The following is a 20,794-nucleotide window of genomic DNA, read 5'->3' on the forward strand; positions in this document are numbered from 1 at the left end:
TACGTAATTGCATTTGGTGCACGCCTTCTGCGCTAACATTTTTTTTCAGAACAAAAGTTTTAACTAATAGCTAGTGATAATATTTGATTTGTAATTAAATGTTTTATAAGATATTTGTAATTAAATGTGCTTATAAGAAACAATAAACACAAACACACGGCATAAAATCGTCTCTAGACTCTTATTCTGAAAAGAACACTCGGTGTTCCGGTGTTTATTAGACGTTAGACTGACACTTGACTTGGCAAGATGACAGCTGTCGTCATAACATCAACAACGCCTTCATAAAGCAAGTATAAGATACCACTACTGTTTTATTATTATTTCATTAATTTACCCGTGGACTCGAGTACTTGATGTCTTCTTGTGAGCGGCTCTCTCTTGCGCTTCGCCGACAAAAAACGTTGACGACGTTTGCGTGGTGACGCCAGCTGTCCGGCTAGTTGTTAGCATGTTTAGCAGCTAGCGTGGTGTGGGCTTGGCTGGCTGGCTGCTGGGCCTGCCGAAGCCGGCGGAAGCGCTTTGGGATTGGGAGAGCCTCGCCCGAGACCCGCCCGGATCCTCCGCACCGCCGTCTAAAGTAATCGAATCCATTGAGTGATTATCTCATTAAATACGACTTTTATCACGCGTGCATGTCATTTTCAGTGATTTTTGTACGTTTACTTCTTAGCTTGGTCCGACAATAATACGCACACACGAGCAAACTACGATTTATGTGAAATGAAAAAAAAAATACACAAAAAGATACACGATTGCTTTAACGGACAATAATATTCACACAATAGTTTAAAGAAAAATATACAATCGCCAGAAACGACTTTGATGTTTTTATGATGACGTCACAGCACACGGTCAATTTATTTCTCGACCTGTCATTACAAAATATGATCTTGAGTCTGTTCAAGATGATTTTCAGTGAGGCCTGAGTTGGGATTCAACCTGAAAGTAGTCTTGATCCCCTTTTTAACTAGCCTTATTCATTTTTATTATATGGCACGGGCCGCGGAAAAATTGACGGCGGACAGTCCGCAACCATCGGCTATCGTTACTTATCGCACGTACTGATACCTTGAAATAATTAAACCGATACCTATATTTGGTATGGGTACTTGCCCATCCTTAATGGCCGCCATCTCAAAGTGCAACCAAACTTTTGTTTCAGTGATGGAGGCAGTCCCATCCGAGCCGTCCGTCATGGCGATGGACCTATCCAAGAGCTTCTCTTCGCCGCCCCGGAGCCGAAACCGCCACGCCCCCGCCTCTGACCTCCCCGCCAAGCCCGAGTGGTACCGCAGATGTCCGGCCGGCTCGCGCGCGGACACCTCGTACGCAACCGTAAACTACAACCAGGATGGCGCCGCGGATCCCGGCTACGTTAGCGCGGCGCTTCCGCCGGACGTGTACGCCGACGGCGACCTTTGGTGCCCGGCGCTCTACAGTTGCGAGGACGACAGCGACAGCGGCTCGGACGTCATCGTGCTGCTGGCGGCCGCCAAGGAGCCGCTGCTCTGCGCCTCTTTTGTGGCCAACGGCGTACAGCGCATCATGGAGCCGCCGTCTCCCGCGCCGTCCTCGCCGGGATGCTGCCGGCGGCCGCTCAGCTCGCCGAGTAGCGACACCTCATCGTCGGAAGGAGACGACGACGAATCGGAAAGCTCCGCCGACATCCCGCCGCATCACGCCAGACCCCTCGTCCTGCTGGCGGACCTCGGCGCCGCCGCCGCGGAGTCCCGTGTCGACGTGAGCGACGACAGCGATGTGGTCGAAGTCCCCGTCTCGCAAATCACCCGGAAGAGATCGACTTTTCCCCCGGATCAAACTCCGGAGAATTCTGCGCCTGTCAAGCGCAGTTTCAGAATCAGAGCACGGTCCGCCACGGTGACCCCGCAGCACCCCGCCAGGCGCCATCTTGCCAGAAACGCCAAGAAAGACGCGGTGGGCGTTTACTACGAAAGCCGCGATTCCGACGACGCCTTGGACTACGCCCCGGAGAGCGACGACGACTTTAGCGGATCGGAACGTTTTCGCTCCGAATCTCAGGACCGCCCTGCGGAAAAACCCCAAGTTGATCATTCTCCTCGTCGGGTTATTAACCGATCAGACCACTCCCCCCTTCGCCGTGACGGCAGCGAATCGGATGACACTAGCCGACGCCGCGATACCCAAGATGATCACATTGGCCGAAGTCATCCCGCTAAAAAACGTCAGCGGAACAAATCTTCCGAAACTCGAAAAAGTTCAACGAAACGCAAATCGTCGACGGCGGGCAAAAAGAGCGCTAAGCGTCAGCGCCGCAAACGTGGAGCGTGGTGTCCGCCGCCGTCTCTCTTCTCGCCGCCGGAGCCTCAAATCAAATTAAAGTGCACCGCTGCGCAGGAAGCGTCCAGGAAGAAAAAAACCTCGGACGATTTTTGCCCATTCGTGCGAGTTCGGCGGCGTCCCGGCTCGGAGGACGTCACGGTGATCAACCAGCGGGACGCCCCGCGGGAAAAAGTGCAATGCGCCGCCCGCGCTTTTTGCGGGCTCATGCCCAACACTTCCTGTTTCCGTCTGGGTCGAATCGACGGCGCCGGCTGCGCCCCGCCGCCGTGCTGCCTGTGCGGTCAGCAAGCCAACGCCGGCGGGCTGGGGGACCTTCACGGTCCATACCTGCCGGCGGCCGAGTTACCCGACGCCGGCGAGGGCGACCCGGCCGGGCGGCGCCTCGGCGAGCGCTGGGTCCACTCGGACTGCAGCGTGTGGAGCAGCAAAGTCTTCCTGGTGCGAGGGAACTTGTACGGGCTGGACGAGGCGGAGCAGCTGGCGCGCGACACGGTCGGTCCGATGGGGTTGAACGCCACTTCCTGTTTGTCGATTTGTCTGACTGGGATGATCTCGCGTTCTAATTCCCATTTAGCAAGAAGTTGCTTCATGTTCCATTTCATTTGCTCTTAATTTGAAAGGAAAGCTGAACTGTTCATCTTCTACCTTGTGTGCCAGAAATGCTGTCGGTGTGATCAGTCGGGCGCTATTATGGGATGTTCACGCAAAGGATGCACCCGATCTTTTCACTATACGTGTGCCCTATCCTCAGGTACCGCCCGTGTGTACATGTTTCATTTGTGTGTGTCTTCGACACGGGAATGTTCTTAACCTGCCCACGCATTTGTGTATTCAGGCTGCGTGCTTAACGAAGACAACTTTTCACTCCGTTGCGCGCATCATCACGGGACCACTAGTGAACAACAACGCGAGGGCGACACACAGGTGCAGTGGTTTGTCTGCGTGTGCGTTACTTTGTATTTTTCTGTCTTTGTGTCAATGTGGGCTTTGTGTTCCTTGTTGTTTGTTCGACTAGCTTTGCATTTGTTCACATTTGTTTTTTTTAATGCATGTTTTTGTGTATTTTTCCAATCTGTGTTTGGGTCAATTTGTATTTTTGTGTTTGTTGTATGCGTGTTTATTTGTTCATGTGTGTGTATGTACGACTTGCGTGTTTTTGCATCGATCCTGACATGCAAGTGGTGCTATGTGTGACATGTCAGAGGAAAAGATGGCGAGCGGCATTGCGTCACATCAGGTGACAGACGAGGCGACCGCTCACATCATGGACACGCAACTGACACACGATAGGAAGTCACATGACCCAACAGCCTTCCTCCCGAGTAATTGCACGTAAGCAAACAAGACTAAGTCACTTCACACCAGTGTAAAGTGCTCCAAAAATTAAAAAAAAAAAAAAATGTTTGCAAATTTCTTCAGGAGGCAGGTCCTTTTGACCACGCCCACCTCGTGACATCATCAAAAACAGTCTTCTCTTGTGTGTACATCACCGACCAAGCTTTAAGGTACAGTTTTACTAAGTGTTATCTTTTTGTGACGTCTGTCACATTGTGTTTTCTCTTAATTTTGTTTGTGTTTCAGGTGACAGTTTGACGGCATTACAAAGATTTCATAATTCTTATGGGTCATTCGTTTTTCTCATCCTAGATACACATCACACACCGTCGCCATAGCGTCCTAAGAAAACCTTCATAATGATGTCACATCTGAACTTTACGCTTTTTTGATGATTATGTTACTTTTGCATCTGTGCCATCTTGATTTTTGATGTTTGAGCAGGTTTCAATACTTGCATTTTGTCATGGTCACGCACATCAATAAATGATGTGCAAATGAATTCATCTTGGTGTGTCTACTCGTGTTCTCTAATTCACACGTGTTTTACAATATGCATTTATTAACTAGATTCATAAAAAAGTCGTGATGAATGAGCACAAATTAAGATAAAATAAAAACTATATAGCAAAACCAGGTGCGCCGCCCGGGAATCGAACCCGGGTCGCAAGAATGGGAATCTTGCATGATACCACTACACCAGCGGCGCGTTGCGGTAACTGGCGTGCAATTGACATATTTATAGACATGTTTTATAACACATGGCTCAGGGTTAATGTTTTTTTTCCTTTAAATGACTCCGCACACCTTTATAGTACACTTTTTTTTTCAATTTGTCTTTTAAGCCTTTATTCCATAACGCCGAACGCTCCCTTTGCTTGGCAATTACAAAATATGACCACTAGATGTCCCTGTGAGACAAATATTGTTACATCCACGCTGGTTCTGCTAACTTGTTGACCATGTAACTTCACAACAAACATCTCTGAAGAAAACATTCGGCGTTTGCGTGAATAATCGTCCACAATGTAAATTTAATCTCGTTGAAATAGCGTTCGAAGTCGTTTATGTGTTCAAAGCCAAGTCGTAAATCATAACTTTTTGATATGGTGACCAAGGTTGGCCGCCGTGTGTGCGCGCGCGTCACTTTCTTCCCGCCTCCTCGCTTGCGGGCGCGTGCTCGTGATGCTGTGGTGACGTCACAGAGGAGCGGCAGACTCAGCTGGGCTCCGCTCGGCGGCGGCAGGTTCACAAAACTTCTCGCGTGCTCGACGCACGAACGGACGTTATTCTCCTCCTCCTCGCTCTGCTTCCATCTTTGGGATTTGGACCCACTTGGTCTCGGGCAGAAGCGTGTCAAGTCTCGGAATTGTGTTCCGAAAGTAGTTAAGTGACGAACTTAAGAGGCGTTCGTTCCCATGGACGCCAAGTGGAGGGAAAGTTGCAAGGGTGCTTTTGGACCTAATCGTCAAAAGTGGACGTGATGCACATTAAGCTGGCGAGGACGCTGAAAATGACGGTGGTGTGCTGATGACCCAAGAAAAAGATGATTAGCGAGGAGAGAAGCAGCCACGTCAATAAACAGGCGGCCGTGGTGGACTTGCTGATCCGCTCCCCCAAGAAGAGACTCGCCCAACTCGGCCGGAAAACCAGCAATGGATCCACGCAGTAAGACCAAACTCAACTTACATTTTTTTAAAAATGTAAATAAATGTCTTTCTACTCGGATATTCTTTTCTTTCTGTCAACCTGCCTGGATTCTATTTGGTGTACCTCATGGGCGTTTCTAACTTCTACATTTTTATGCTTGCTAAAGCACGCAGTCCCCCTCAAAAAAGTTTCTTTTTACTATATCGGTTCTTTTTAAACAAATTAGGCAAGTGTATGAATGCATTATTTTGATCAAAATCAACCCCAAAACACTTGATATTACTGTAATTCCCCAAATACATCACATACCCCCCCCCCCAAAATGAAGCCCAAAAGTATGGGCGCGTCCTATGAACGATACCTGATCCGTCAGCCACTTAAGCCAGGTTTTGATGCACTGGTGTGCATTTTTATATCAGGCGTATTCTTACAAACAATGACTACCGTAACAGGATGAGCTAGAGCGCATATATCGGTTGGCTGTTAGCAGCCAGTGCCAGTTGCAGCTTGTTACGGCATTATTTTCAATAAGTGAGCAGACCGAACCAACGTCCGAGTCCATCCTTGTTCTCGCACGCGAATATTACTAAAACCGAGAGGAAAAAGTTAATCGCGTCTCATCTTCCTCGCCCCAGGTCCAACAGCTCGGCCGGCACCATCCGCTCGTCCGAGAGCTCGGGCGTCCGGCAGCCGGCCAGGTCCAAAATCCGCCGCCACAACAACAACAACAACAACAAGCGTCTGTCGGGCGTGTTCGCCCACAGCCCCAACCTCCGGCGAAGCGGCGGCGACGGCGGCTCCGCCTCGGCCCGGGACGACCCGGCCGAGCTGTCCTGCCAACTGTCGGTCCCCGGCATCCTCAAGATCTTCGGCAGCGACATCTGCCAGGGCGCCAACTACAAGAGCGTCCTGGCCACCACGCAGTCCAGCGCCAAGGAGCTCCTCAAGGAGGCCCTGGACAGGTCAGAAAAGGCACCCTGACCAAACGCGCTTAAGATTAGTCAGACTTTTCAATAAAGTTTCTGAATTCAGGTTTTTCTTACTTTAAAGAGAATAAAGTCAGAATTCCCCATTGACTTTGTTGTCACAATTCTGCCTTTAAAGTGCAGATTCTTACATTCACGTCCTCCTGAAACTGGCCTTTATTCAATCCTCTTCTTATTCCGATTTTCTCTAACTTGATAGATCCCAATTCGGAACTGTTTTTAGTCAGAATTCACACATTGAAATCAGAACTCTGGGCATAAAATGAAAATGTTGTCTTTCTCACTTCTCAGAATTCAAATTTTAAAATAAGATCTCTGACAAAGTCGGAATTCCCACTTAACTCTCAGAATCCCGACCGAGTGAGAAATCTGAATTTGAAGTCTGAGATTACAATCTGAATGTTGACTTTCCCAAAACCAGATCTCCGATTGATACCCCGTTTCAGGTACAGTCTGGAGAAAGGGGACGCGGCCGCCTACGTGCTGTGCGACGTGATCGGCCAGACGGGCTCGGGCGGCCAGTGGCGCCGCGAGTGTTTCCGCGTGGTGGGCGAGCACGAGAAGCCGCTTGTGCTGCAGTCGCTGTGGAAACCCAAAGAAGGATTCTCGCGCCGCTTCGAGATCCAGCTGAGGGCCCGCGTGGAGGAGCAGAGCCTGAAGGAGAGCGACACCGTCACGGCAGGTGCGCGCCCAATCGCCGTCTCGGCCTCGACCCCGCATCCTCGGAGTTCGGAATTTTCAACAAAATAAAACACTTTATTGGCCAATGTGCCACATCCATCCAGACCCATGCAAGTGTTTGACCAAAGGAGGGTCTAAAAAATGGCCGCTGCTAAATTGATCAGTGCTAAAGAAATCAATTACTTTTGGTAAAAGTACTAAAGTATTTGATTACTCTAAGTTCTAAAGTACTGAAGTAATCGATGATTTTAGGCATCTATTAAAGAAAGTAACCGATTTCTTTAGTACACGAGAAGTCCCGAAAGAAACGAATGGTAATTTAAAATTGCTTCAGTACTTTGGAAATCTTTAAAGGATGTCAAAATCGGCACATATCGTCCATTTGGCTAACATTTTTTGGCTAGTGTTGAATTTGAGTAAAAAAACGACATAAAAAGGCCCTCAAGCCTTTCTGTTTTTCTGAGGCCTTCAGAGAAAAAGGTTTGGACACCCCGGGCCTCACGTACGGTTTCTATTCTAAAAGTCTTTGTGCATCACTTTTCCGTCATGACGGCAGAGTGGAAAGATTTAGGCGTCAGCCCTTTACGGCTCGCTCCTTTGTCCTCCGCCTTATCTGCGCCGCTCACGGAAGGCGACCGCAGGGAGACCAAAGCTGTCCTTATCTGGGTTTACGACGCAGAGGCATCCAAAGCCGCCGAGCGCCACCGGAGGTCGCGGTGATAAAGTCCAGGCTTCCGGTCCCGCCAGTCAGTGTCCAAGCGCTTTGAATACCTGCGGCTAGACAAGCCAGCGTCCCCTTATTGGGTGACGGCCTTCGCAAATGTTTATAATACTTTGGGAGTTTTCATTAGAGTTAGTTTATTTTACTCAGTATATACACACACACACATATATATATATATGTATAGATACACACACAAACAAACACACACACCGTTTTTCCAGATTATAAGTCGCACCCTCAATGAATGCCCATTTTAAAAGTGTTCTCACACCGTATTATAAGGTGCATAGAATAGATACAAAAATAAATACATGAAAAGGTACATTTTTCAAATAACTCTTTGACCTTCCTTCTCCTGTACCCTTTTTCATAAGTACCAAAATTAATGTCGTCCATACGAAACGAACCATGTAAGCTCATGTACTGTAGTAATAAAGAGCATTTCCGCTATGATTGCTGCATGATCCAGACTGTAATTCAGACAAATGCTTCAAATTTGTACAAAACGGACAGCGTGCCATTCGTGGAATTTGCGTGATCCTTTATGTGCAAAGAGGCGCCTTTGAACCCGGTGCCCATTTCCAGAGAGAGCTCGCTCATCTGAAAAGTAGCTTTTGCGCGCAGGCATCAACGCTCAAGCCCGCAAGCTTCAGCGGAACCGCTCCAGGGCCACCTCGCTGTTCGTGGACAGCTGCCCGGCCCGGGACGCCCACGGGCCCGACTTCTGGAGGAGCCTGAGCGAGATGGACCTCAGCGCCATGGGCAGGGAGGCCCGCGGGGCGCGTCGGGCCCAGAACCCGAATCGGGACGAGGCGGCGGACGAGGAGAAGGACGCCCTGAGGCTGCTGGGCACCGAGAAGGAGGAGACGGAAAGCAGCGACGACAACGCCACGCAGTACTCCGTTCACCCGCCCTTTGACTTCCCCTACTTGCTGCTCCTTCACGGATACAGCCACAGACAGGTGACATCCGCTTTCGCGGGCGCGCGGCTCCTCTGTTGCCGTTGACGACCGTAGCCGTCAAAGATCCGCCTGAACCGGGCCGGCATCGAATCGGTTCGAAAGTGCCCTCTATTTTTGAATTTGAAAAGCGTGGAAATTAAAACGCGGCTCAATTTCATTGATTATTTGACAGATTGGCAATCAATCGTTATTTGCGTCCCTATATTTGCACAAACACTCTCAGTTGTGTGCATGTGCTCAACACTGAAGTTGTTCAAATGAGCTCAGGGGTCAAGTGTGTGACGGACAGGACAGGACAGGACAGGACAGGACAGGACAGGACAGGAAGTCCTTTTGTTGGCACACGCTCAACGTCTGTCAGTGACTGAGGACAACACACACACACACACGTAGTAAGATAAACCTGATTACAAACAGGGGGCTTATTCTGAGAGGGTGTGAGCGCATGGACCGGCCCTCCAATCAGATGACACGTCCACCTGAAAAAAAGCCCAAGCACTTCCTGTTTGTCGTCCGAGGCAGACAGGAGTAAGTCTCAAGCCGTAACCTTTAACTTTCAAGCAAGTCCTAAATTTATCCCCATAAGCCCGACTGGAGTCGAGTCACGTGACTGGAGCGGCTCACTTGACAAGGACGTCATCCACGCCTCAACTCCAGAAACCAAATTGGACCAATCAGACCATTTTTGTTGGCTTGGAACGTAAGCTCAGAAAAGGCCTCATTCAGGGATACCACTAATGATAGGAAAAGGAAGCTTCAAGATGCCTCATGAACCACTTGTCCTTACTTCGGCCTCCACGCCACTCTCCGCTTTATTTTGATTGTTTTCCATTCAAAGCAAACTCATATTAAATGGATCATTATTAAGGATGTCATTTTATTCATATTTAATGAATAATATTGCTTGTAATCTATCGCCTCATTTTAAATGAGTAAATGTGACGTTTTTTACCAGTGTAGCTGGCACGCTGTGCTTAAACCTCCATTTTAAACCAACAGTGCCACCAATAGGGGTTGAAAAAATAAAAGTTTCGTGATGCATCGTGAAGCTTCATTTTGCTATCACTAGCTGTCGCCATACAACATAAAAAATCGAGAGAAAGATGCTTGATGAGAAACCCGTTTTTTTTTTTTTTTTTTGGTAGGATTTCGTCATCTATCTGCTGAGCGGGAGCAGCACGGTGTTGGGCCGCTGCGGCGAGCACCGCGCCGGCGAGGACGAGGAGCGTCTGAAGGTGGACATCCTGCTCTTCGCTCCCGACGTGCTCCCCCGCCACTGCCGCGTGCGGCGCCTGGACGCCGCCACCTTGCTCCAGCCGCTCCACGGCGCCCTCGTCACCAGAAATGGGACGCCCCTCCAGGAGGAAGCGCAGCTGCACCCTGGCGACCTGGTGGGCTTGGGCCACCACTACCTCTTCATGTTCAAGGACCCCACCGGCACGGCGCCGGCGGCGGGACCCCCAAACTGCAAGGTTCGCCCAGATTGGCAACTTTTTGGCCTTTTTTTTTTTTTGTCTTCACTATTTCACATTTAAACGTTTTAATTTAGCACCTTAATAGGTGAAAATTATCACAAGAAATTATCGTTATTGTTTTTATTCATTACAATGGAAAATAATATGACCTGTTAAATCTGCAGTATTTGTTTTTTTTATTATCAGATTTTAAAATAAAAATCTCATAAACCTTAAAAAAAATTAATATTGAAAAACAAAAACTATGCTTATTGAAACATTTTTCAATTCTTGAGAAAAAATCAGTGAATAGCCACAATATGTTTTCAATTAATCGGCCAAATTTTGAAATTGGTGTCAGACTCCAAAAATCTCTTTCTGACATATGTTTACTTTTTTATGAATTGTAGGTTCTTTTTTTGTCTTTCTTTTTGGGAATGTAACATGGGTTACCTTTCAAGCTTAAGATTCAAAAAGGTGATCAAAACTCTCTGATCAAAAGCTCATCACAACATCCTCACCATAAATCATGATCAAGAACATAAATAAATTGCTTTATTTTTTCAATTGATGTTTTCACCATCTTGTGAGTTTTTTTTAAATCAGTTTATTTTAAATAGTTTTGCAGCCCTTGTCATATCAGTCTTTTTTTTTTGTAAACCCTCGTGTGTGTGTTTTTTAAATGAATGTATATTTTTAGTATTTATGATGATTTATTTAATTTGGGCCCCCCCCTTTCCACAGACGCCTCCCTGGATGAGCCGACTTTGTCCCAACCGGGCCGGCGAGCTGACGCCCGGCTGTCAATCGTGCGGCCGGCCTCCCGCCGCGGCCCCGGCCGACAATGTAGCGGAAGACGGCGTCCCCGCGCTAAGCTACGACGCGGAGCAGGAGGACCGGGTCCTACGGGAGATCGTGGACATGTCGGAGCGCGTGGACCGCGGAGCCGAGCTGACGGCCGCCTTCCTGTTCGGCCTGTGCGTCCGGCGCTCGGCCGGCGAGCGCGACCTGGACCGCTTCAGACGACTGCTGCTGAACATTGCCGCGCTCGTGCAGAAAGCTGTCTGGGTAAATCACTTTCACACAAATCAGCTTGGAGGGATACGCCCATTATGGAATATCGGCAGCAATATTCAGCATTTTTATGAATATCTCGATGGAACTTTTCAAAATCGGATGGCTGACAAAATATCTACCGTGAATCCCCAAATATAAGCCGCTTTTTTTTTCATGATCGCCAAAGGTACGGGTGCATCCTATAAACGGTAACTTAAAGATCACAATATATTCTTAATTGATCCATCAGCTACATAAGCCGAGTTTTGATCCGCAGATGTGCATTTTTTATACCGTCCTTATCCTTATAATAATAAGCTAACGGCAGCTTATGTTGGTTCAAGTGGTTCCGGCATTATTTTCAATAAAAGAAGCGAGCAGACTGAACCAACGTACTGGACTAAAAGCGAGAGGCTCGTGTAAAGGTTATGCTGTCCCCATCTGATTCAATTAAGAGTGCGCCGGCTAGAGAACGGGCAAAGGCCATTTGACTCGTCGATTTATTGCGGTCTTTAGGCAAACATATCACTAATACGGATATGAACACAAGAAAATACTTATTTGCTGTAAAATAGAAAATACCAGAATTTGACCATCATATTAAGAGTGCGTTCTATATTTGGGTTCATTACAATATTTAAAAGTGTCTTAACATTTCAGATATCTTGCAGTTTCCCAGAAAAAATACTCTAGAAAACTAAAGGGAGCTAGAGCGTTTACTATTTGAAGTTTTCATTGAAATTTTTAAGACATACTGCTGACCCTGCGTTCTCCCTGATTTTTTCTCACAATGTCGTGTTTAATTTAATGGGTTATTGGCAATTATTAATTATTGGCAAGAACATTTTGGGCTTGACGTCCCTTTTAAACTTGTCTCGTACTTAAGTCTACTTTTTTACTGCGGCATGACAGGACAAGACCAAGGAGCTTGCGGCCATGCAGTCCGACAGGTGAACGGACGCAAATTTCAAGCTTCCCGTCCAACATCTCTCCTTAGTCCAAGCGCGTCCGCGTGAAGGCTTTCGATTCTGCTGACGGAAGCTCCTTGTGTTCAGCAAGCTCCCGCCGCCCACGGCCGAACTGATGTCGGGCCTGCGCCCCCTGGCGGCGTGGATGGCCAACGCCATCGAGCTTCTGCGCTTCATCCAGCACCGCGTCCCTCAGCTCATGGCCGCCGGCTGGGACCGCCTCCGGACGGGTGAGCCGCAAAACCCCCGTTGGTCCCTTCGCGTCCGTCGCTCACGCCGGCGTTTCGGCCGCAGATCCGAGGGACGAGGACGAGCTGGCGTCCACCCGAGCCGCCTGCGAGGAGGCCATGACGGTGCTGGAGGAGGTCATCATGTTCACCTTCCAGCAGTCCGTCTACTATCTCACAAAGGTCACACATTCTCACACTCTCACAGTCACATTCTCTCACACTGTCCCTCGCGCGCGCACGCACACACACGCACACACACACAATGTGTTTCGGAAAGTACTGTGTAAACAAGCGTTGCATACAATGGAAAGATCAGCTCACTTTATCTGCCGCCCTCACCGGGGAAAAAGTCTGGCAGATAGCGCAACACACACCCCAAAAAAAAGAAACTCACATGCGCCAAAACAAGACCAATACCAACCCGGACATTTTCTCACAACCCCCCCCAAAAAAATAAAAAAAATAAATTAAAAAGATACTCACATTCGCCCAAACACACTTTGCACGACCCCTAAAACTCAAGTAACTCAAACAAAAACACGCACACACCCAAAATGACCTTTCACCTTCACCCAAAAGTAGGGCCAAAAAAATCAAATCTCTCATTTTCACCGGTCATTCCCCATGATTACGATTGAATTCTACTTCAAGCAATAAATCCGAAATACATTTATTTAAAATTTCGATTTATACATAAAAAAAATCTTGTGGAAAATATTCAGACAAAAATAAACTTAACATCAGTTTGCGCATAATGTGTGTCTTTAATGTCACAAATCATACAATCCCAAAAACGTATCATTACGTCTTTTTGACGAGTCTTAGGTATTTGTTTATTTCGTGGGACTTGTGAAGACATGTCATCCTTACGAGTTTTTGGACTGCTGTTTGTGCGTGCCGGGTTTCAGGGCTACTTGTCATTTTTGGCCCGTACTGGACCTCCCATCCATTTCAACGGAGCGTTTGGGGTCTGACCTCACGCTTTTGTCCATACGCCGCGCTGTGTTTCCAGAGAGGAAGCAAGAGTGTGTGTGTAAGGAAGGGAGGGAGGGAGCCTTTCATTTCCCGTTCGCTGTCGGAATGCTGAGAACATTGACAATGTGGACTTCTCAAGAACCTGCTCACCAATTTGTTAGAATGGCCAAAATAGTCCAAAAGTCAAGTTGCCGATGCGTGAACACGTCCTGACGCATTCTGATCGCGGCGAGCGGCCAGCCGTTGAGTGAGTCGCCGTTCTTCTCGGCCGCCGCTGATGTCACGCGTGTGGAACAATGGGGAGGACCAAGATGATGCCAGCGATGTCATCCGCAGGAAGCGGCCAGGGAGTTTCACGCCGGGGCTGACTGATTTATATTTTGAGCTGCTTTTCCACTGAAAGGCTTACACTTGGGGTGCCAAACTCGTTTCAGCTTCCATGGGGGAAAATCTATTCCCAAAGTGATCCAGACCAATAAAATTGTGGTTATTGTTTTTTTTTGTACCGTACAACATCCCTATTAATCATGAAACATTTCAAGTTTTTTATTTATTGAACAAATTCTGCGCATTTTTATACTTGACAAAATCATCTTGCGGGCCTGATTTATCTCAATTTACGGGCCGGAACTGACCCGCGAACTTTATGTTTGGCACCCCTGGCTTACACCAACAGAGGAGCTGGCTTACAGAAGCCAGTCAATGTTGGCGCTCGCCACACAAATTTATCTCCTAGAGGTGCAAGGATTCATCTATCAAACTCGATCATTATTTTTGATAGTTGAGTCATTTGGATAGTTTGAAATCGAGTTGAGCGAGGACCATCACCTTCTAAAAATTTTGTTTCGACCTTTACGACTACCAATGTCTCCCATGTCTTGTTTTGCGCAGAATATTTACTCGGCTTTGCCGGCCGCGCTGGACGGAAACCCGTTTTCGGAGAGCGGGCATCTGCGCTTGCCGGACGGCCTGAGCGGCGTCCTGGAGGTCCTGAGGGAAGCGCTGGAGCTCTTCACCTCCTTCCGGGTGCACGCCGACATCCGCCTGCAGCTGTGCGCCTACCTCTTCTTCTTCATCAACGCCTCGCTCTTCAACACGCTCATGGAGAGAGGTGGGCGCCGCCGCGCGAAGCTAACCGCGCTAACACGCTCGAAGCGGCCGTTTTGAGGTCCGCGATGTTTGTTTGTCTCGGAGGCTCGGTGGAGGGCTTCTACCAGTGGTCGCGAGGGGTCCGGATCCGGGCCAACCTGGACCTACTGATGGACTGGCTGCAGAGCATGGATTTGGCCCACGTGGCCGCGCGCTTCTTCCACAAGCTCTCGGCCGCCGTCAACCTGCTGGCCACGCCCAAAGAAACGCTCCTGCAGGTCAGGGCGCCGTCAAGCTCACGCCACACCGGCCAGTCATTTTCAGCATGGACAAAAAAAATCCCCAAATGCAACATTTTCAACCATGAGAGTACCCACAACTTTTGTCTATGGTCTATCCACGCTGGCCATTATGTCACAATTTTACAATGATTCTTCAAAAAGTGCCCACTAACTCAAGTTCCTGCTAAGAAACAGACGCAATCGAGAGACGTGTTCGATGTTCGACAAATTCAAATGTTATTTTGAGAGCACTTTGGCAACAGTTGGAATAACAAACATAACTGCTGTCTTGCTTCACTCAAAGTTACTACCATGAGTTAGAATGACTTTTTAATTGACCTCGCCCATGCCCCACTCCCTGGGCAACAGCCCACAGCAAAGCCCCCCCCCCCCTCCTAAAGTGAGAGTCCAGCATGTGGTCGTTTGGAGTAAACGAGGTGGATGTGGCGCAAAGCGGCGTAGTTATTCTCGGTCGCGGCCCTGCCGCATTCGCGCTTAATCACTGGGTGCATGTTCCAACTGCAGTGTGTGTGTGCGGGTGCGCGCGCGCATTGCTGAGGTTTCTAAAAGTGCTCTTGTGAGGTTTCCCTCATTGGACCACGACGATGAGCTCACCATCTTGTGGCCTTCAAGCTCAAAATGCATCAACAACACGCTGAAGCCTCTGGAAAGCCGTTTAACACCTGTGTCAGCAATTTTCAAGACACGCACACCCCCTTTACGGCGCACACACCCACGAGAAACGCAAGAGTACCCTTTTGTTCTTCTTTAAAAAAATCATCAAGTTCATCCTAGTCTTACTTTGAACTCTGTAAACTTGAAGAACAAATTTTCTTTATGTGACTTCTAGTGCATTAGTTCTCAAATCGGGGTACAAGGGGGTATGTGACATTTGATCAAGGCTTCATATGGAATGCTTTGTAATGCCGTGGAAGGAAGAGATCATATTTCTTTTCAAATTAAGGGCAAATTAATTGGAACCTGAAGGAGCCCCTTGCTAAATTGTGTTCTAGTGACTCATTTGTATTTGACTTTTACTCATTTGACTTAGTTTTGCTCGCAGGATTCGTGGGCGTCCCTGAGATCCGAGTTTTCTTCCCTGAACGCGGCACAGCTGCAGCACATGCTGACGCAGTACAACGCCGGCAAGAACCGACCCGCGGGCTGGACCCCCGGACCGGAAGACGCCGAGGACGCCTCCGAGACCGGTCGGTCCTCCGCGCGCAACCTGCCGTTGTGTCACCGTACGCGTGTTGACAACAGTCACGTGACTCGTGTTAAATGCCCTTCCCGCACGGTCGTGTTGGTGACAAGTCCCAACACGACTGCGAAACCAGCACAAGCATAGAAACCACAACAGCTCAACTTACAAAGGGGATTTATTTAGCACTTTGATTGATGGCGCAACAAACCAAAGCCAAAGTGACATCATCTTGTCGATACTTTTGCCACCTGTGCCCAGCATGAGCTGTTTATGTGTGTGCGCAGCGGACATTTTGGAAAGCTTCGACCAGCACCCTCCGCTCATCCTGCCCACCAAGAGCTTCTTTTTGGAAGAGGCCCACGTGGACCCCGCCCTCCTGGAGCAGCTGGCCCGCCTACAGCAGGCAATCGGCCAGACCTCCCCCAGGGAAGATCCGGAGGAAGAGGTAACACATTGTTTTCGTCTTTTGGATGAAAATTCCTCGATGGCCGTGCGCTAATAACACCTATGTAACGGCATACTACTAGTAAAATTGTTTTTTTTTTTATATATATCTGGTGTGTCATTCAGGTTTTTTTCTGCCCAAGTACCCTCTTGCCAGCACAAAGCATTTTTGATAAAAATGTAATGTAGTGCAGTTCAGCGATGAGTTATTTTTTGTTCCAATGTATTTGCTCTTAAATTGAAAAGAAAAATGTACTGTAAAAATGCACTCACGTACCTCCTTTCCCAGGAACGTATCTAGATTTTTTTTTTCCTTTTGAAAGATAAGTACTGTTTCAAACCTTCACATCAGTCAAATTTTCACTGGGGTGTGTCTTTGGCCTCATTGAACAAATGAGAGGCAAATGAGTCAGTTTTCCGTGCACCAAGAGGACCGACTAAATGCTGTCGCTCATAATGACTGCTCAGTTATGGCGGGGGGAAAAAATTGTCTGAACATTACATCACGAATGGCAATGCACATCCGGATACATCTCCGGATGCAACGTCACTTTAACGGCAATTTAGGAATATTTTTTTCTCATGTTCCACTTGATTTGTTCTTAGTTTGATAAGAAAGCTGTACTGTTGCCGCCTCGCTACCCTTGAGAACCACCGACAAAAAACGTACTTTACCAAGCGGTCCTCGAATGAATGCTCACACGTCTTTCCGTTCTTCTGCCTGCGGCCGTCAACATCAGACGTCAGCGTTGTCTTCCGCAAGCGCGGCACGTCCCGCCGATGACCCGAGCGAAAGCGAGGAGGTCGCGACCCGCGAGCCAAAGCCGAACGCTCATCTGGACCCATCCTGCCTCCTCACGCCTCCCGACACCCCGCAAGCCGACCAAGGTCAACACAACGACGGTAACAAGCGCACGCGCGCTCACACACACGTGCTCTAACATACTTACTTTCAATTGCATGAAGGTCATATCTGTGTTGTATGTGTGGAAACACTGCCATCCAATGGTCACAGTTATCACTACAGTGTTCAATTGGCTTATATTAGGTAAGCATTAGTCAAGAGTGTCAGCTACCCTCCATAAAAAAACATATTTTGACAATGATTTTATTATTTATTATTGTTATTACTATTTTAAAAGACGAGAAATCTCGTCCACGGCGCTGAAAGTGTTAAGGTCAGTAAAACGCCTTGTTTTGAGCTCTTTCATTCGCTCCGCGACCCTCGTGAGGGTGCGCCGTCAAGATGATGGCTGGATGGATGTTTTGTGGCCGGCGGCTTTGAACGGCATCACAAAGTGGGCGTGGCAGCCACACAGTGAGAAGCGCGGCTTCAGTAAACAAGACGTTTCACTTCACGGTTAGCGAAATTGCCAACATAAAACTCATATTTAATGAGAAATGAAATGCCAAATTTAAATTCTATGCATATATTAACTGTAGAAAGTGTAAAAATATCATGATCTAGGTCTTTAAATGTTTTCCAGCATGTTATAGTCCTCCAGCGCCATCTTTTGACTGTCTTCCTTTTATTTTATTGATTTTTTTGTTGATGTTTTTGTGTCATCAAACTATGAAGTTTTCCTCTGGTCAACTTTTATGAGGTCCGGAGCGCCATGTGGGCACAGGAAGAGCGTTTCCGCTTTCACTCGGAATGTTCTGGTCAAGTGTGCGACTCCGCCTTCTCTACAAACAAAACAACTGCGCCACTCAAATTGCCCGTCTCAAATGTACTCCTGTGGCGCTGTCGTCATCTTCCCGTGCGACCAATGAGCTGTCGTGCTGATATTTTAATGGAAGAAAAAAAACAAAAAAATTCAAGTTAGGGAAACATAATTCGATGTTTTACAAATAACAACGTGCAATGTTATCAAAGTTGTGTTTTTCCCTAGAAAACCGGCACATTCTTAGAATTCAAAATCACGAGTGTTTACTTCAAAGGTTCATCCTGCTAATGTGCCCCCCCACACACACACTTACACATACATGCATACATACATTACAGCCCTTGACCCCCCCACCCCCCCACCCGTTCTGCTATTAATCTTGAGGATTGACTTGATCTGAAACAGATGTCTTAACTCTCATTGGCTCATTTCTTACCCTAATGAGCTTTTTGCACTTTATTATTCTCTTTTCCTGTTAGCCAGCAGTTCTCAAATGGGGATACGAGTAGGCACTTCAGGGGGGATTTGAGATTTTAAGAGTTCCTGCAGCAATCAGCAAATCTAACCTAATGCCATGAGAGGAAGAGTACATTTTTTCTTTTCAAATTGAGAGCAAATTAAATGGAGCATGTAGAAACATTTTGATAAATTGTGTTATTGTGACTTTTTTGCAATATATTGTGTTGTTAAGTTTTGATTTCATGTTTTTTAATGCCAACGCACGGACACGACATTTTTCTTTTCAAATTGAGAGCAAATGAATAGGAATATCAAGCATTTTATTGCTTAACTGTGTTTTTGTGACTCCTGTGCAATATGTTGTATGCCTTTAGTCTTGTTGAGTTTTAATTTAATGCCAAATGAGAACACTACAGTTTTATCTTTTCAAATTGAGAGCAAATTAATTGGAGCATGAGAAAACCTATTGCTGATGTGGTTTTATGATTGCATCATAGAGGCAAATCAAGGCATGCTAATTTTTTCAGAGGTGTCACTGTAAAAAGTATACTATTACTAAACCGTTACTATTACTACTATAATAATTGAATAGCCACTATAATTTAGCAATATGTTCCTTCATGTTCTACCTTATTCATTCTTAATCAGGACAGAAAAATGGACTGTTTTAATTTACCAAACAGGAACATTACATTTTAGTTTTCAAACTGAGAGCCAATTAATTGAAACACGAAGCAACTTATTGATATTGCATGCCTTATATTTTGTTTAGGTTAACATGAACGACTTTTAATCCATTTGTGATCATATTCGCAAATTTTACCGAAAGTGCTCCCGTCATGCTTTGCGGGCTGGCTAAACATTATTTGGAAAGTTTGCTAATCCGTTAATCGCAGCCAAGAATTACAGCGAGGCGCTGAGGTCAGGACAGAAAAGAACGGCGGCGGCGGCGGCGGCGGCAGTGGCCACCCGTCAGGACAATTTACAGTCCGCTTGCTGCCTGGAATCTTAATCGCACACTCGCTCGCTGGGTGTGCGTGCGTATTCAGCATGCTGGGAAAAGCTACGCGGGGGGTGAAGCGCCAATGCAACCGTTAGCTTTGTCTTAGCTAGCTTTAAGACGCTTAGCTCCAAAAGTGCCGACGCATGCCTTCAAAACTTCAGCGCACACAGGCCGCTTGCTCAAATTCACATTTTGCCAAGAGCGAATCCAATCAATGTTAGCGCTTAAAAATTAGCGCCACTAGCCAAATTGTTTTTCAGCACTCGCCATTGATGTGATGCAAATTATGGGTTTTTAGCGCTTCAAAATAGCAGCATTAGCCAATGTACACTTTTTTAGCACTAACATGTGACATCGGCAGCGTTAACCAGATTATGCTTTTTAGCACTTATCGTTAGCAGTGCTAGCCGAATTACGTTTGTTGTTGTTTTTGTTTTTTTGGCAGAGAGCGGGCATGTTATCGTAAAAGAATACGAGGACGATCGCGACGACGTGTTCACGGTGGAGATCCGCCGCGGTCCTCACGGTCTCGGCTTGGCGCTGGTGGACGGCACGGTACCGCTTTCCTTCGGGTCGATACTAGCTTCAACTTTTATCGGGAAAAAAAAAAGCCTCACGCAGTTTTTTTCTGGTTTTGCGCGAGCAGAAGACGCCGCTGAGGATGAGCGGAATTTACGTCAAGTCGCTCGTTCCCGAATCGCCCGCCGCTCTGTGCCGTCGCCTCAAAACGGGAGACCGAATCCTGGCCGTCAACGGCGTCAGCCTGGTCGGATTGGACTACAGCGTGTAAGTACAAGTGAAACGGAATAAATCTCTAATGTGAGTGCAGAAAAAAAAAAAAAAAAAAACATTTTTTTGCTGATGTGTTACATTGGCTCCCTCTAGTGGCAAGCTACAGAATCATTAAATTAAAAGTTTTTGGTGGATTGCATTTTAATTGAATCATTTACAGCTGTATGGTAACATTTTGTGTTTTTTATTTTCCAGTGGGCGGGAAATGATTCGCTCTTCGGGAGATTCGCTGCGACTACTGGTAGCCAACATGGACGTCAACAAAAATGCCAACGAAAGCTCACAGACAACCAAATGCTGAACAGGAAGTGAATAGTTCTTCCTGTTTCCTCTCTGGGAGTGTTGCCATTTTTTCCTTTTTGGTTCTGTATCTTTAATGTTTTTACTCATTTGTATTTATAAAAGAAAAAGCTTTGCAATGTTCTTGTATTTGTACAATTCTTCAACATATTCACAATAGATACATTTCGTGTTTGTGTGCGTGTGTGTGCGCGCGCGTGTAGTGTGTC

At 47.1% G+C, this 20,794-nt stretch overlaps 2 protein-coding genes and 1 non-coding gene across 8 annotated transcripts; 2 read left to right on the forward strand and 1 right to left on the reverse strand.

Annotated features, from left to right (window-relative positions):
- The first annotated feature begins 229 nt into the window (after positions 1 to 229).
- On the forward strand, positions 230 to 4,166 carry LOC148411106 (uncharacterized). Of its 6 annotated transcripts, none has more exons than XM_088437974.1 (7): positions 230 to 289; positions 1,166 to 2,817; positions 2,983 to 3,076; positions 3,161 to 3,269; positions 3,505 to 3,657; positions 3,745 to 3,830; positions 3,907 to 4,166. In XM_088437974.1, coding segments are annotated over exons 1-6 (2,043 nt in total). In that variant the 5' UTR covers positions 230 to 288; the 3' UTR covers positions 3,779 to 3,830; positions 3,907 to 4,166. The 6 variants fall into 6 exon arrangements, with proteins under 6 accessions (XP_088294100.1, XP_088294104.1, XP_088294103.1 ...); XM_088437978.1 differs by having other exon boundaries at positions 3,973 to 4,166; XM_088437976.1 differs by having other exon boundaries at positions 236 to 293.
- A 132-nt stretch (positions 4,167 to 4,298) lies between these two features.
- Positions 4,299 to 4,369, reverse strand: trnag-ccc (transfer RNA glycine (anticodon CCC)). Its single transcript has one exon. It is a non-coding gene; the product is annotated as a tRNA-Gly (tRNA).
- A 502-nt stretch (positions 4,370 to 4,871) lies between these two features.
- Positions 4,872 to 20,704, forward strand: radil2a (Ras association and DIL domains 2a). Its single transcript, XM_088436884.1, has 17 exons — positions 4,872 to 5,328; positions 5,946 to 6,272; positions 6,743 to 6,978; positions 8,326 to 8,663; positions 9,809 to 10,135; positions 10,862 to 11,185; positions 12,086 to 12,123; positions 12,229 to 12,371; positions 12,436 to 12,551; positions 14,238 to 14,457; positions 14,541 to 14,713; positions 15,780 to 15,924; positions 16,205 to 16,365; positions 17,105 to 17,267; positions 19,846 to 20,048; positions 20,140 to 20,279; positions 20,481 to 20,704. Exons 1-17 carry the CDS (start codon positions 5,207 to 5,209, stop codon positions 20,584 to 20,586), a joined length of 3,282 nt encoding a protein of 1,093 aa, XP_088293010.1. The 5' UTR covers positions 4,872 to 5,206; the 3' UTR covers positions 20,587 to 20,704.
- Positions 20,705 to 20,794: the final 90 nt, after the last annotated feature.

The sequence above is a fragment of the Hippichthys cyanospilos genome, chromosome 16 (assembly GCF_059441005.1).
Source record: "Hippichthys cyanospilos isolate Australia breed blue-spotted pipefish chromosome 16, RoL_Hcya_1.0, whole genome shotgun sequence".
NCBI classification, from domain to species: domain Eukaryota; kingdom Metazoa; phylum Chordata; class Actinopteri; order Syngnathiformes; family Syngnathidae; genus Hippichthys; species Hippichthys cyanospilos.

What these genes read in the sequence shown, in the direction of transcription:
- radil2a (XM_088436884.1), top strand. Translation starts at nt 5,207, where the DNA reads ATGATTAGCGAGGAGAGAAGCAGCCACGTCAATAAACAGGCGGCCGTG. An exon ending in GAGCGACACCGTCACGGCAG is followed by an intron (nt 6,979 to 8,325) that starts GTGCGCGCCCAA and finishes TTTTGCGCGCAG; the next exon opens with GCATCAACGCTCAAGCCCGC. An exon ending in CTGGGACCGCCTCCGGACGG is followed by an intron (nt 12,372 to 12,435) that starts GTGAGCCGCAAA and finishes TTTCGGCCGCAG; the next exon opens with ATCCGAGGGACGAGGACGAG.
- LOC148411106 (XM_088437977.1), top strand. An exon ending in TACGTGTGCCCTATCCTCAG is followed by an intron (nt 3,077 to 3,160) that starts GTACCGCCCGTG and finishes TTGTGTATTCAG; the next exon opens with GCTGCGTGCTTAACGAAGAC. An exon ending in TTCCTCCCGAGTAATTGCAC is followed by an intron (nt 3,658 to 3,744) that starts GTAAGCAAACAA and finishes AAATTTCTTCAG; the next exon opens with GAGGCAGGTCCTTTTGACCA.